The sequence below is a fragment of the Nicotiana sylvestris genome, chromosome 7 (genome assembly GCF_000393655.2).
Source record: "Nicotiana sylvestris chromosome 7, ASM39365v2, whole genome shotgun sequence".
NCBI lineage: Eukaryota > Viridiplantae > Streptophyta > Magnoliopsida > Solanales > Solanaceae > Nicotiana > Nicotiana sylvestris.
In genome coordinates, this window is record NC_091063.1 from 137,946,937 (window position 1) to 137,964,321 (window position 17,385).

The following is a 17,385-nucleotide window of genomic DNA, read 5'->3' on the forward strand; positions in this document are numbered from 1 at the left end:
ACATAGAAACTACATTTATGAATTTATTGTTTGCAGGTTCGTCTGGATCCCTAAACTTACTTGAATTTCCATCCTCACCAGCTATAGAGGAATATCAAAGTGAAATAATAACTGAATCTACGCAAACATATATTGAAGAAGGACAAGTTTATCAGGACAAGCAAACAGTAGCTGCTGCAATGAAGAATTATTCAGTGATGCACAAGTTCCAGTTCAGAGTAAAAAGATCTAGTCATAGAAGGTATGTAGTTATTTGTGGATAATATATCAGCAAAATCAGTGTATGAATTGAAGATAGGTGGGTTTTATAAATTGTAGTTAAATTGTAGTCAGTTTGTAGTTAATTGTAGTTTTTTCATAAATTTGTGTAAATATTGTATTTCTTTTGTAGCTACTGGCTTATATGTGTTGCTGAAAGCTGTAAATGGCATTTCAAGGCAACGTCAATTAATGATTCGGCAATGTTCAAGATAAGAAGTTTCAACACACATGCTGCCTAATGGACGAAACATTCATACAGCGCAAACGTACTGCAGCAGTACTTGGTAGCATGGTCGTTCCAAAGTATTGTGATCCTAAGACTGTTTACACACCAAAGGACATACAAACTGACATGTTATCCGAACATGGACTGAACCTAAGCTACATGCAAGCATGGAGAGCAAAGGAAAAAGCTTTACAGTTTTTGAGAGGGAATCCGTGTGACTCCTACAACAAATTACCCAAATATTTTTATATTCTTGAGAAGAATTATCCTTGTTCTGTTGTTAAATTGAAGAAGGCAGCAGATGATTGCTTCTTATACGCATTTGTTGCTCTTTGTACATCAATAAATGGTTGGCAACATTGTAGGCCGGTAGTAGTGGTTGATGGGACATTCTTAAAGTCAGCCTACAGGGGGATTATGCTGACAGCAAGCACCATGGATGCAGCAGGTAAATAATGGAATAATTTTGTACTTATTTTGTAGACAGTCTTTAAAATGCAGTTAAATTGTAGTTATTTTGTAGTTATATAAAAGAATGTAGTTAACATGTCTATATTTCTCAATATATATTGTAGTTGTTATTTAATCATATTTTATGTCTTAAAAATGTAGGTACTATTTTTCCCTTGGCATATGCTGTGGTTGATTCTGAAAACGACGCGTCTTGGAAGTGGTTCTTTGAGAAATTCAAGGAGGCATATGGTGAAAGACCTTCAATGTGTGTTGTTTCAGATAGGCATGAGAGTATACTGAAGGCAACATCAGTTGTCTATCCAGGATTGGCACACTACTCTTGCATGTGGCATATATGGACAAATATAAGGTCAAAATTCAAGAAGGGACATCTACAATTACATGAATTGTACTTTGCTACAGCACGGTCATACACTCTGGATGAATTTAATGAAAGGATGTTGAAGATTGAAGAGGTAGACCTGCGTGTAAAGTCTTACCTATATGATATTGGCTATCATAGATGGTCAAGAGTACATGCAACGGTGAATAGAACTTTTACTATGACGTCAAACATTGCCGAGTCGTTGAATGTTGTAACAAAAGATGCAAGAGAGCTTCCAATATTTGATCTATTTGAGTATATGAGGACTCTTCTTGAACGTTGGACAAAAGAAAAGTTATCGAAGGCAAAGGGTACTTTCACATACCTTGGTCACAAATACAACAAAGAATTGGAAGACAACAGTACATTATCTCAGAAACTAAGGGTAAGATATTTTTTTTGGTGCAGTAGAATCAAAAAAGTACTAGCTGCAGTGTTTCCAGATTGTAGTTAAACTGTAGTCAAATTGTCGGTAATAATAGTTTGTAGATGAGCTGTAATATATTTGTTGCTGATTTGTAGGTAAATTGTTGATAATCCATTTTAATGATTGATGTATTATTATTTCTGTTTGGTCTTCAATTGTAGGTGAGGGCTTCAACAGATCATATACATACTGTGTTAGATGGTGTGAAGCGGTACATTGTGTGTCTAGAAAACAAGAAATGTAGCTGTGGACAATTCCAACTTGATGAACTTCCATGTGCGCATGCTTTGGCAGCATTAAGGCATAGGAATGAAACATACGAAAACTATTGCTCTCCGTATTACACAAGGAAGAGCCTTCTGCTTACCTATGAAATGCCAGTAAATCCTCTTCCTGATGAAGGCAAATGGGATGTGCCACAACATATTTTGGATGAGGTAGTAAAGCCACCGGCGGGAGATAAAAGGCAGCCAGGGAGACCTCACAAGGAAAGATATAAAACATTTGATGAAATAAAGTCAAAGAAATACAAGGTGTCATGTGGCAATTGTGAAGGTGAAGGGCATAACAAAAGAACTTGCAAGAATGCGCCGAAAAAGAAATGAATATCATGTAGTTAGAATAGTTATTCAAAATAAATGTTAGTGAGCTCAAATTATCGGATTTTCTTGTGTAATTGTTTAAGTTTTTGAAGATGAATAAGAAGTATAAACATCAATTTGTGTATCTGCACTATTTATGTTTTTATGTATTCTGTCAAGCATCTAAAGTTGTCTTTTTTTTATAGAATAGTTAAACTTTAATATTTACTGTATACAAAAAAACTGATATTAATAAAGAATGCATTCAACGTAAATTGTATCCAGATTGTAGTGAATATGTAGTTTAACTGTGTTAGAACTGTAGTCCTGTTATTCATATGTAGAGGAGTTGTAGTTAAAATGTAGTTTGACGTAGTTTAAATGTAGATAAATTGAATTTTTTTGATAAACCTTGTTGATAAAAGATGGCTAAATTATTTATATGATTCCTGTATTTATTTTATCTTTATGTTGTGTGACAAATGATAGTTATATACAGATATTACTTCGCACTTGAAGGTATTTATAAAAATAACTTGAAGATTAAAGTCAAATTGTAAGACAAAGTTGTTGCTGTAAAAATGTAATCAGAGTACTCGAGTATAATGTAATCAACAAAAAGTGTTGTAGAAAACCAAAACGACATATTTCCTACATTGTTTTCCAATTCAACTACCAAATTTCACAGACCAAACTAGGAACACAATAGTCTATTTCTTCTTTCGTTGCACTCTAGTCCTCTCGTTTTTTGCCGGAGCACCCTTCCTCCTTGCTAGCCTGCCAGTAACCTCACTCTCACTGATTGACCCATCTTCTTGCTTCTTTGTTGCATAGTCCCACAGTAGAGCTCCATAGCGTCTACGGTGTTGGTCAATATCAGAAAGATCTTCCTTTGGGATTGCCAAATCTCCAAGGCTAACATACTCCGCAAATGCAGCCACAAATACACCACAATCGCTGCATAAGATGAGAATTTTTCATTATATAACAAATGATTAAAATAAAAAAATTAAACATATAGAAAGGGAGATTATTTTTTTACACTGAGCCTTCCTTTTGTTGTGGAATCTCAGCAACCATCCATTGTATGTCGAGAGGGTCCGTAACTGGTTTCTCGATGTATGCCTTTGTGCTCTTGAAGTTAATGTCTTTACGTTTACCATAGAAACCAGTGCATGACAAATACAGAGGGATAATGATTGAAAACTTGTCAACCAATGTCTCAACTGTTTTATGACGGTTTGCTCTCACCATGGAATCATAAACATAAAGTTGTCTGTCCTTTATGTCAAAAACTAGCAACAACCAATGGAAGTTCTCTACAAGGTTCACAGGTATGAGCACATAGTCAACAAGATCCCAGGCAACATTAGCAAGAATTCTGTACCCAAGAATATATTCTCCAACATCATCCTCGGGTTTAACAACCGAATACCTTTGTTCCGGTGGAGAACTTATGAACTTGTCATAGATTCTTTCAATCTTTGTCTTGAACAAGCAATCCGTGGTTGTGAACCTAGTATTATTGTTGGGGCCATATTTGCCTCTTTTTCGCAGATAATACATAATAACATCAATGTGCTGCCAAAATAGAATAAACATATACAATAAGGTACGGTGTAACCACACTTGTCTACAAGACAGCTACAGATTAACTACAATTTGAATTTATTAAAAACTCTAACAGATTGCTGCAAATTAGCTACACTATAACTACAGAAATATAACAGTTAGTCCAAGTACCTCACAAAATGTAATTTAATTGTAGTTTGTATGAACCATAGTGAACAAGTACTATATGTACAATTGACCCATCAGACTACAAAACAACTACACATTAACTATATTTATGCACTGTCTACATTTATTCACTATACAGAGGAACAAATGAAACATACCACCTAACTTAAGGTCCCAATAATCAGCAAGTTCAACCTACAGTTAATATTAATAGGCACAATCACAAGCTCTACAATATTACTACAAGGTAACTACAGTTGTGGTACACAGAGATTCCAAGTCAGTCAAAAGTACCAAAATTCCAGTTTGTACATACAATCATCATCACATATGATACATAAGGTCCATAAAAAGCAAAATTTCACAGCTGAGACATAAATATAGTAACATATATATGTTGTCTACAATATTACTACAATTACACATCATAGCTGAAAAATAAACTACAATTACACTACACAGCTGAAGACAAAACAGATATTGTGAATGATTATGTTCTTTATACTTACTGTGTTATTGATGACTTGTCCGGGGTGAGCAAGGTCATAAAACCAGTCCTTCTTATCAATCTTTTCACAACCAAAATCCAACCAAGGCTTGATTTGGTTATCCTTCTTGGAAAAGTAATATTTCCTCCTGTAATAACAAAAAAAAGATGATCAAATACAAAAAATTTACAAAATGAATTACAATTTTAAAGTATAAAAATGGTGAACAGACAGTGTAAAATGAAGCATTCATACCTCCTAGATACTTTATCACTACGAATGTATAACCAGTTGGTGAACCTTTCTGTCAATTCAGGATCTACATTTTCACCTATGACACTTGTGAAGGGGTGCTTGAGGTAAAAAAATTTAGGTCCAACAGATGTGCTGCCTCCAGAACTATACAAAGATGTGAAAGGTGATCGTGCATGTTTTCCCGGTTGCCTGGTTCTACCGGGATGAACAGGGGTTGATTCATCTGGTATGGGCTCGCCATACATGACCAACTGTGATAAGTTTTCTGGCAGCTCAAAGTCATCCAATGTCAAACCTTTGTTTTCAATGCCTTCAGGAACAACTTTTTTATCAATGCCTTCAGGAACAACTTCAGTCACAGTCACACCGTGAATTGGCGACTGTGGAACTTCACCTTCTGTAGATAAGTGTAGATCTATGTAGATATGAACAGTATTATGGAGTTATAGAGAATATAGAGAATATATTACCTGTTTGTTGTGCCTCAGCTACTTCATCAATTACTGGTTCTTCCTCAATATTTCCTTGTAGATGTTCTGCTGAAACTTCAGCTTGAATGAATAATTGGAAATGAGAATTGTAGATATATGTAGGAATATGTAGTTAAGGTGTAAATTATTAAAATTTTGCATAAAAACCTTATTGTAATGAAGGAATGGTTCTGTACCTGCTTTATATGCCTCAGCTGCTTCTTGGAAGTCAGGATATAAGTCAACATGTGGTTGAAAATGTTCTGGAGAAATTGTAGCTGCAACACATAGTAAAAAAATGATTAGTATAATTAAATAATGCTTGTCTTGAAATTTGTAGATATGTATGTAGGAATTTTGTAGATACCTGTATTGCTTGTGCTTCCATGCAGTTGATCACCAGCATTGAACTGGAATTGCTGGTTGTTCTCTCCTTGATGTTGGTAATTATTTTTTGTTGAACTACCAGCAAACTACAATTTTGGGGAATATTTGAGACTACTTTATTCATATGTCTTAATTAGTCTTAGTACAAAATTATATGTAAATTCTTACCTTTGACTCGTCCAAATCAAACCTCTTGTTTATCACATTCATAACACCCTTCAAAGATTGATCTATGAACTCTCGAAGGCTTGAGAGTTCCTAAAAAACAGCCTTCCTATAGGCATCTAACTTTCCATCAACCTAAAAATTAAATATATAATTAGTTGGTAATCTTATTCTAACTGCTACAGTTACACTACAATTCAACAAACTATAATTGTTATAGATTTATACCACAAATTAACTACAATGTATAACATACTATAATTGTTATGTAATGAAGTCAAAATGTAGCAAATTATGTCAATATATTGTAGTTATTCATAATACCTGCACAATCCCCTTTTCCAACTTCATGAGCTTGCTACTGACAGATTCAATGTCCTCTTGACAATCTGTATATTTGGGTTCAAATGATGGAGAAGCAGCAGTTGGAACATGTGATGGTTGAGCACCATGTTCATCTTCATATTGAATCTTGTCTGGCAGATTAAGCACTCCAAGCTCTTCTCCAGATTCAATCATGTTTGTGAACTGAATGATGAAAATAACAGTTAATTCAAGTGACAAAAAAATGTAGATTCAATGTAGTTATTATGAATGTAATTGTAGCATCATACAAAAGTGGAAAAAAATACCTTGATCCACTCAGGCTTGATCATCTTCTCTTCAATTGCAGTTAACCAAATCTGCCCCTTTGTAGCTGACCATCTTAAAATGCGAGGTATAGATTCAGAACATCTCGTAGCAAGCTCGGTGCTGACGGACGAGCAACACTCATATAGCCACACTTGCAAGGCTAATGAGCATCCCCGTATCAGATAAGAATGTACATGGGGATTAAGACGATGTCGGACAGATTCAATAACCTGCTTGAAGGATTTGATACCCCATGGGTATGACTCAAAATTACCAGACTCTATTAGAAAGAACATAAACTTGTCTATGAAAGTCACATGGTCTTTATCAGAAGGACAAACAAAAAATTCCAACATATAAAGAATGCACAACTTCACCGCATCCACATCGTTTGCCCATGCTTTATTAGTCACTACATTTTTCAAATGCCATTTCTCAACCCTTTCTTTGTTCGGAAAATATGTATTCATTAAAGGGCTAACATAGGTGGAAGTGTAACCATAGTCTGAAAACTTATTCACACAATTAAGACCAGTTATCAACCCAAATTCTCTCAAGGAAAAATTCAATTTTTTACCCTTAAATAGTACTGAAAAATATGAGTCAGTAGACTTTGTCAATTCATACTTCATCAGAAGATGAAGTGATTGGTTTTGCATACAGATTGTGGGGAGACCTAATAAGTAACCAAAACAAGTTTTTCTGAAAACCCTTAAAGCATTCGGAGAGAGTAAAGCTTGTATCTGGCTAGGTATGCTAGGATCACACAAACTGTGGAATCTAAGCACACCATAATCAACATTTTGTTGTGCAAAGTAAGGTCCATTCTGTAGAAAATATAAAATTAATGAACATTAGTAGTTTGCATAAAAAGGAAGCAGTAATCTACATATAACTACATGACAAATACAAAATATAACTAGAAGAAGAATAGCCTACCCACACCTATAACTACAAAACAATAACAGAAGAACAATGCACGTGTAAACATTATCTACAGGATGTAACAGTTACTTCAAGTATCTCACATAAATGTAGATTAACTGTAGTTAGAATGAAGTTAAATATATGAGTTATACAGGCTAAAATAAAAAATAACATATCTACAATTTAACCATCAGACTACACATCAACTACAAACTAACTACATTTATACACTATCTAAGAGTCACAGTTCCAATTAAACTACAAAATTGAGACAAAGAATCTACAAAATAGTTACTTCAAGTATCTCACATAAATGTAGATTAACTGTAGTTAGAATGAAGTTAAATATATGAGCTATACAGGCTACAATAAAAAATAACATATCTACAATTTAACCATCAGACTACACATCAACTACAAACTAACTACATTTATACACTGTCTAAGAGTCACAGTTCCAATTAAACTACAAAATTGAGACAAAGAATCTACAAAATTAGGACAACACCACATTTTACCAAAATACACTTGAACAATCAAAGAAGAACAATGCACGTGTAAACATTATCTACAGAATGTAACAGTTACTTCAAGTAACTCACAAAATGTAGATTAATTGTATTTAGAATGAAGTTAAATGTAGCAGCAATACAGGTTGCAATGAAAAATACCATCTCTACAATTTAACGATCAGACTACAAATCAACTACAAACTAACTACAGTTATACACTGTCTAATAATCACAGTTCCATTAAACCTACAAAATTGCGACAAATAATCTACAAAATTAGGATAATACCACATTTGGCCAAAAAACACTTGAACACTAAATTAACATTTGAACAACAGATTTTTACAACCAAAATCAAACTACAAAACAGTGAGGAAACATAAATAGTGTTTACCTTTATTGAAATTTTTTCCTTAACCAATTTTGGTACTTTTTTTGAGGGTTTCTTCTTCTTTGGTTTTGATGAAGAAGGAGAGACCTTGTGTTTTTTCACAGATTGAACTTTGGGAGAATCATCTACACTCAACTCTTTCCCCTTGCGTTTGAGTTGATTCTCGACTAGTTTATCAACTCCACCAATATCAACATCGTGCAAATGCTTGCTTCTCATTTCCGCACGAATTTGTCTAGGAGATGAAATACCAGTAGTTTGTTCACTTGCATGCGTCGATTGTGGGTTTTTGGGTGGTGATTTTGGTGTTAAAACACCCAAATCAAAGGTTGGAATATCAGCTAATATAGCTTTTGATGATTTTTTTTTGGGGAGTGTTGGTTTTTTTCATGATTTAGGAGTTGAAGACAAAGATGGAAGTGAATTCAAATCGTGGGGGATACAACTGAAGGTAATTAAGTGGAGAAGAAAGTGATGGTAATTGTGGGTGAGAAGAGATTGTACGAGAATGGAGGAAAAACTGAAGGAAAATCGTGGGGGTGGGGGGGAATTAACTGAAGGTAAATCGTAGGGGGTGTGGGGGGTGGGAGGAGAGAGAGGCGGGTAAACGAAATAACGTGAAAATACGGTCCTAAAATCACGCCTACAATAAATGAAGGAATAATTATACCCTTAATTTGAATTATGGTATATAAAAGGTAATTTGGTATGCTTAAATGTAATTAACACAATCCTTAAACAATGAAGGTAATAAGGTTTGATATATGGTATAGATAGGTAAAAATCCCATAAATAAAGGGAAAAAATTAGAAATCGGAGCCACATTTAGGGCTATTGTTTAAAATATAGCCAGCTGAAGTACATAAATAGCCCTCAAAGTGGATGATTTAAAAAAAATCTCGCTTACCCAGTGGCAAAAATTTCAAGTTTAACAAGTGTTGTCCCTTTTTTCTCGTAAAAATAGCATGGACTAGCCAGTTTTCGAACTGGCCATTCAAAAATAGCCAGCAATTACAAAGTCATTGAAAAATAGTCATTATTTTGCTGCAATACGGAAAGTTCCAGCATAATATACTGGAGATCGGTACACCTGTGTATGAACTTCCAGCATATTATGCTGGAACTCCAACACACGGAAAGTTTCAGTATAATATACTGGAGATTGGAGCACCGGTGCTCCAATATATTATGCTGGACCGGTATATTATACTGGAGTATTTTTTCGTATTTTAAACAATGTTTTCATTTAGATTTATCTTTACATAAAAAGTGGCTAAATTTTGATTACTTTTGAAACTGTGACTATTTTTAAATGATCACTTATAAATCTGGCTATTTTTGAATTTCTCCTTTATTTGTCCCATAGGCAATACTTTAAACTTTTGACTCTAAAATTTCGTACGTGGGCAGGAATCAAAAGTTAAAGACCAGTTCAAAAAATGTCATATTTCTTTGCATAGTAGTTAAATTATTACAATTGAAGAATACGGCAAAATTTCGCTTTTTCTTCATAAGACTTTATGAAAATTATTTGTGCATCTACTATCTTTCTTGTTTGTACAGAGAAGAAGAAAAAGTAGAACTAGCATAGAACAAGCTGAGAAGTAGAAGAAGCGAGTTTTTGTTATTTGTTTAAGTTATGGTTACTTTTTAAATACTTTGCAAATGTTGGTCAAAGAGAAACTTTCAGAAATTACTATATTTTAGTGGTTATTAGCTAGTTGTAGCTACCATTTACTATATTATTCCTATAGTTATATTTTCAGATTTTTTAGAGTGTATTTGATGTATTTAAGTTACTGTATTCATGAATACAGTATTATTTCTAGGCGTGAAACAGGGATTACAGCTAGACAGATTTTTGTATTCGAGTGTATTCGACTGTATTCATGGCATGAAACATGGGATTAAAATTGGACAAGTTATTGTATTCGACTGTATTCACGGTGTGAAATAGGGGATTACATTGTTTTTAAATGGAAAGTGAATCAATTAACATAATAGACTCCTAATATAACTCAACAAACTCAATTATAACATACAAATTTTGTATTTTCAGTTATAAAAAAAGATTCTCAACCGAAAAACACCCAAAAACATAGCAATCTTCAAAGAAATTATATAATACATCTGAATACATAAATTATATTAATTAAAAAAACATATGAATATATTCATGGAATATAGCGAGACAGTGAATACAATGAAATACATAAAATACATCGGGATACATTAATATACAATGAAAAAAAGACAATGAATACAATGAAATACATAGAATACAATGAAATACATAGAATACAATGAGATACATTGAAATACAATGAAAAAAAAGACAATGAATACAATGAAATACAACGAGATATATTGAAATATATTAACAGAAAATTCAAATTGCCTAACCCCCAACTCCGTCGTCTTTGTTCAAGAACAACCCTAATGTCGTCTCGTTGAAGCAACATCAGTATCTAGTCCTCGCTCGTCGTCACCGTTACCTCCGGTTGCCGACAATCCAGCACCGCCTTTAATTCCAACTGCTCTTGCATCGGAGATCGTGCGTGATCGAAGTTTCCATAGATTCCAGAAGTAGTAGGGAATCAATCACGAATAGTACCATTCAGAATCGATGTATTTCCAAAGATTTTCTGGAAAAAAAAAACTCTAAAGAATTGGCCACTTGCCACCTGAAGGATTTGGGAAGCAAGACGTCGCTGGATTTGTTCCCCCTTTTGATAATAAATCTTTGGAAAGGCTTCGATAGAGGCACTGCCAATTGTTGAAATTGTACAAGAAGAAAAGAGGATATGAGATCGGGAAGTACTGAGAGAGAGGGAGAATAGATATGGAGTAAAGAATAGGAGAAATTTGAGGGGATATGAGAGAGAAAAATAATATAAAGCTTATTTTATGGCTTAAGGGTAGGAGGTGACCATAAATAGATATTGGCTATAAAAAATCAAAAGGTAGCTATAAAATATAATTTTTTAAAAGGGTATTTATTTAAAATAAATAAGGTATCAACCTTTGCTATAGGAAATAACCGTCCCAAAAGAATCATTCTGGTGAAACGAAATTGCTTATTATTTTGGAAAAGGTTTAATTTCCCATATACTATTTGAAATTGTTCAATTTTATATTCGGTTACACTTTTGGTCCATCCTATTCTTATTATTAACGATTCATCTCGTATTAATCCTTATAATTAGTGAAATCTTGCATGAAATTGGTGGGATTAGCATGTCCAATTTTTTGGTATAAAGGTTTAAATTTACACTCAACTTTAAACTCTTTAAACTCTTTAAACTAAGGTTTAAAATTACCCTCAAATTGATACAAATTAATTTTTTCCTAAAAATTAATGCAATATTAGACCAAAAATTTAACAAATTGTGTAGTTAGTCAATTTCAAATCATATATCGGCAAATAAGGTTGTGTATAATTTGGTAAATACCGAACTATCATACCAAGACTAAAAAATTTGATACTTGGTATCCGATATCTTGGTATTTGGTTCAAATTTCAGAAAAAAAAAAATTGGTATTAGCTACGATATTTTGTATTTTAAAAAATAATTTAAATATATCAATACCATATCGAAATATATACTTAGTTACATAATACACATATTATTTACTTTAACATAGTAAATTACCTAAGAATTTTTTGGTATTCATGTCGAGGCTAACAATAAAGCCCATGTACTTCTTCAGAAAAATGGAGAAACAAGATAGGTTAAAGATTCTAACTCTGATTCTCTAGGTTTTCATGATTTTAGGTAGGGCTGACAATTTGAGTCCAAACTTATCCAACTCGCCCAAACTGCCCAGAGATTAATGGGTTGGGCTAAACATATTTTAGCTCATGGATCAATTTAGGCTGAGCCCAAGTTAACCCAATATTTTTTAGGGATTTTTACCTTCCTATATCACATATGAAACTTTATTACCCTCAATGTTTAAGGTTTGTGTTTATTACATTTCAGCATACCAAATTACCATTTATATACCATAATTAATTTAGAGGTATAATTAATTGGCAGTTTCTTACTCCTTAATTAAAGGTGTCCATATATCCCACGTTTCTCTCTCCCCTTAATTACTAAGATCTGACCAGCCCGTTTTCCCCCTCCCATTCTTTCTCTTCTCCGTCAAAATCAAATGCCCCTGTTGAAAGAACTGGATCCCAATACAGAGGATTAATTCCACCTGTGAAAATCAGAGGGAATGGAACCACGAATCCTACCAGATGCTCATCTATATTCAATAAAACTTCCCTGTACAATCCATGGCCTCTCCGGGTAGTCAAACTATTATTCTCTATGTACGAATCAGGCAGATTTGAGTACCAAAATTCGTCATACCAGTGAGATGATACGTAAATTTCAATAACAGCTTTGTATGTGTTACTCGGCATAATAACTCTTTGTCCATGCGACTCCGATTCGTATAGAATTCGGAACAAAAATCCTTCACTCCAATTTCCTGATATTATTTGAGCTTTTCGATCGTTGTTTCTGTCACACCTAGTTTTTCGCCCGCGCCGCCTCAAAAGGGCGCGAAAGGGAGTTTTTTCCAATTAAAGGACAATCGAAACGAGATTTATTTATTTATTTCAGAATCGCCACTTGGGAGATTTATGGTGTCCCAAGTCACCGGTTGAATACCGAATCGAGGAAAATATTGACTTTCCAAATGAAGTCTGCGAACCAGAAATTCTAAGTAAGGAATTCTGATGACCCGAGGGAAGGTGTTAGGCACCCCCCGGATCCCGTGGTTCTAGCACGGTCGCTTGAATTGTTGTAATGGCTAAAATATCTGATTTTAATACATGTTCAAAACTATAGTGCAATTTTAACTTTTAACCGCTTTTATCATTATTATTATTTTAACAGAGAATTGCAACATCGTGAAAATATATCTCGAACCACGTCACATCAATGTACCCGTGGTTATCGACATATTTCAACTCTGTTGAGATTTGGATTTGGGTCACATAAATGTGCACCCGAGTTTAAGAAATAAATTGTTAAAGGCGCGCCTAAAGCGACTAGCGTATCATTATTTTGGGTAAGGCCGTGAAATTTTCTAAATGATCGATCCCGAAGTCTATACAATTATTAACCATTTATTGAGGGCCCCGCAACTTGTGCGTTTTATTGGGTGAGGCTCATCTCATTTATTTTAAAAAGATAATCCTAAAGTGCCTACATTTTTTCTATTAAATTTGTCTCTAAAAAAAATGAAAGAGAAAAGGTCCTAATTTATTTACATGCTTACGAATTGTTATAATCGGGTTCCGAACGCAATTTGTTAAATCAGAATGTAAACACAATATGGACAGCCCGTTGGCCAACATGGACCCAGACCCAACGTGTATGGCACAAAACTGGACCTGGGCCATCTCATTCATATGTTACTACCTAGTTACATTATACTAGGCATGTTCACAGTTTGTCAAATTAAAAAAAAAAAACTTGGCAATCTAATTTTAATCCTAGATCATTTACATGCTGAAATTAACCAATAGTATCTAGCTAAACAATATTCCTACAAGTTTTGAAATGGTCTATTTGTTTAATGAGTTAACTGTAGAATGTTTAAGAATAGTCTAAATCAGCTAACATGCTTTTTGAGACATGATAATCATCCAACAATAACGAACTAACTGGACAGAGTTACTACACCATTTATTTATTTTTTAGGCGATACATAGACAGTTCGTCCAATAAGCTACTGTCAGATGTTCCATTATATATATTAAATAACTACATGATTTTGATTTAGAGGAAGCTAAATAATGTATATATACAAATAAAATTCAGAATATAACTAAGATAATTTAGAACTTCAACTCTTCATTTCATATTCATGCTTCATATTTCAGTTTACAGTAACCAGCGTGTCAGTTGTGTACCTGATATTGGAAGCAAAAGAAAAGGAAGATCAACAGGAATGCAGTAGCATACAACAACAACAACAACAACACCCAGCAACAGATTCAAAAATCGAGCAGAAATCCAGCAACAACCAGTGAAGTAGTAGCAAATAACCAACCAAACTCAAGGAACAAACCAAATGAAAATCCAGAAACACCAAAAACAATCAACGGGCAGAAACAAAGTGAATCTTTTTCAGATTGAATGACCAGTTAATGTTTAACCCTTAATTTCTGAAACCGTATATCCAATGTATTCACATTGTATATCGGGTGTATACTACTCTCTCTTTAAATTTCCAGAATGTTTTTTTCTATTCCGAAAAATCCTCAAATATCTCTTAATATTCAGAAAATCTCCTATTCTCTCTCAATATTTTCGGAAATCCTCTCCAATATTTTCGGAATTCTCCTCCCTATATTTTCGGAATTTCCCCCTTTTCCAATATTCAGACCCCTTATTTATAGTCAAACTTCAAACATTTAAAATTAAAATCTCACCATCTTCCACCCATCCCCCTTTAACTTCCACTACTTAATGTTTTGTCCCCCACTATATTAAACAAATATATTAGTTCCCACTAACACATATCTTTTCTTTATTTAATTCCATTATTCCCCACTACCGCATGCTTTGTCCCCACTATATTAAACAATGTATTAATTCCCCACCATTATGTCTTGTCCCCCACTACGTATTAAAAAAATGTATTAATTTTATATTATTAGTACCTAGTGTACGGAACACTCAGATTAAATAATTGTTCAAATTTTCAATTCCAAAATACCCCTCTGAAATTATTGAAATTACCATTCTACCCCTGAAAACACTGCAATTTACCATTCTACCCCCATCAGCTATAACCAATTCACCTAATCAATTCTAACCAAAATACAGCAGCTATAACCAATTCCTAATCAAATTCAATCAACAAATTCAAACTAAATGATGAACAACAAAGAAACAACTGGAATTATTTTGACTGAACAATATTTTTTAACATATATATTTTATAACAACAAACCTACTTTCAGATTCAACAACAATAACAAACAAGTAGATTCAAATCACTAAACTCAATAATCAATTGAACTTCAAATTAAATCTAACAACATTACCACCAACAACTTCTATATTAAACTAAACAAGAACATAAAACAATCTGAAGAAATAATCAAAAAACGATAAACGACGAACAAGAAAAGAATTAAACATATAATATTTCAAATCCGAGAATATCAAACAAAATTCGGACAGAAATGAAACTTAAACCAACTAACCGGAAATGAGCAACGACGAACTCGAACGGCAATGGAAAAACTCGAACCAAGACTGTCAACGACCTAATGGATCTCGACTTAATAGGAATGTTACACCAAATGGAACGACAAACTTGAAAGTCAGTCGACAAACTCACACGAACTCTCCACGAGCTTTAAACGAACTCCATTGATGAAACAAACTTCCGTCGCCATTTTTCGGCCATTTCCGGTGATGATGGAGTTCAGTCGACGAAGAAGAAGCAACAACAGCAGCAGCAACGCTACTTGTCGTGGTCGTTGGGCTGCTTCACGTAGCAGAAATGATGACGGATTTGGGTGGTGTATTGGTGGCGCTGTGTATGTTGTTCCCGACTGGAAGACGAAGCAGTAGGGGGGTCGTTCATAGCTGGTCGTTCAGCTGAGGAAGATGGACGACGGGGCAGCTGCTGCATCCATGGCGACGTGAAGACGAAGCAGAAGAAGGTGAAATGGTTGCCATTGACGGGCTTGAGCTCGACTAGAGTTGTCGAAGACGAAGAAGATGAAGGATGGTCGTGGGGCTGCTCGTGCGTGTGTGTGTGTTGAAGGAGAAGAGGCGGGGGGAAGGGCAGCCATGGTTGAGGTGAGCAGAAGTGAAGAAGAAGAAGATGAAGACGTGGCAGCCATGGTTGGAGGGTTTGGAAGGAGAAGAAGAGGGGCGCGGGTAGGTGTTTTAGGGTTTGGGGAAATGAAGAGTGAAAAATGGGGGGTTGGGATTTGTTTGGGTTATGGGGCGGACTGGGTCGGGTCGACCCGGTGAGGTTTTGGGTTGGGTAGAGGTGTTTTGGGCCTAAATTTAGAATTGAAGAGGAGGCCCAATTCCGATTTTCTTCTATTTTTTGTTCTCTTTTCTTTTACTTATTAATAAAACTAAAATGCTAAAATTAAATTATAAAAACCAAAATTATCTTAAAATACTAATTAACTCCTAATAATAATTATCACCCAAAATTAAACATCAATAAAAAATAAAATCACACAATTTGGACATTAAATGCTAAAAATACAAAAGATGCCTATTTTTGTAATTTTCATTCTTGTAAAACAAACTTAATTACTCATAATTGCAAACCTAAATCTTAAATGCAAATGCGACATATTTTTGTATTTCTTATTAATTTAGCAAATAAACATGCACAGACAAAAATGCAAACAATACAAGAAAAATAACACAAAATTCACAACAATTGCAAACAATCAAAAAATTATTTTATTTTTGGAATTTTTTGGGAGTAATTTTCATATAGGGCAAAAATCACGTGCTTACAGCTGCCCCTCTTTGTCCGAAGACACGAAGAGTTTTCGTGCAAAGATAAAGTGAGCGATTTTTGCCCATCCGAGTACTCCGTGTGAAGCATTTTTTTGAAAAAGATTTAACCGAACTTTTGCTTCAAAGGTTTCCTACATATCCCTTGCTAGAAGAGAATCAGGTTAATGTAGTTCGGGAAGTTTTGGTAGCTGGGACTACCATGGGACTGCTTTTTGCTGTTACTGTTGTTGCATATTGTTACTACTGCTTACCGATCTCCTTGTTACATTGTGCTCGAAAGAAAACTAGATGCTAGACTAAACTAGGAATTACAAAATCTTATTTATCTTCCACGCGCTCTGGTTGCTTTGCTTTCTTGTCGGCTTGCGTTTCCTCTGGTGCCTTTCTTTCGAAAACTGTTGGGGATGACACTGGCCTTTTGCTTTTACAAGTGTCATCATTTTGTTCGGTCTGCTGGGGATACTGCTCCCTTCATTAAAGCTTGTTATGCTGGGGATTTTTTTGTAACCCTCCTCATTACTGACTTCTGAAAGATGACACAACCTCCATTCTTCAGGCGGGATCCTGACTTCTTCAA

The 17,385-nt window shown here is 34.4% G+C and overlaps 2 protein-coding genes across 2 annotated transcripts; one reads left to right on the top strand and one right to left on the bottom strand.

Moving 5' to 3' along the window:
- Positions 1–1,203: 1,203 nt before the first annotated feature.
- Positions 1,204–2,357, top strand: LOC138873835 (uncharacterized). Its single transcript, XM_070152316.1, has 2 exons — positions 1,204–1,710; positions 1,914–2,357. Exons 1-2 carry the CDS (start codon positions 1,204–1,206, stop codon positions 2,355–2,357), a joined length of 951 nt encoding a protein of 316 aa, XP_070008417.1.
- Positions 2,358–3,043: 686 nt separating this feature from the next.
- LOC138873836 (uncharacterized) lies at positions 3,044–5,926 on the bottom strand. The gene is made up of 7 exons (XM_070152317.1): positions 5,842–5,926; positions 5,654–5,759; positions 5,484–5,564; positions 4,817–5,213; positions 4,583–4,709; positions 3,376–3,914; positions 3,044–3,290 (listed from the first exon to the last, which is right to left on the bottom strand). Exons 1-7 carry the CDS (start codon positions 5,881–5,883, stop codon positions 3,044–3,046), a joined length of 1,539 nt encoding a protein of 512 aa, XP_070008418.1. The 5' UTR covers positions 5,884–5,926.
- Positions 5,927–17,385: the final 11,459 nt, after the last annotated feature.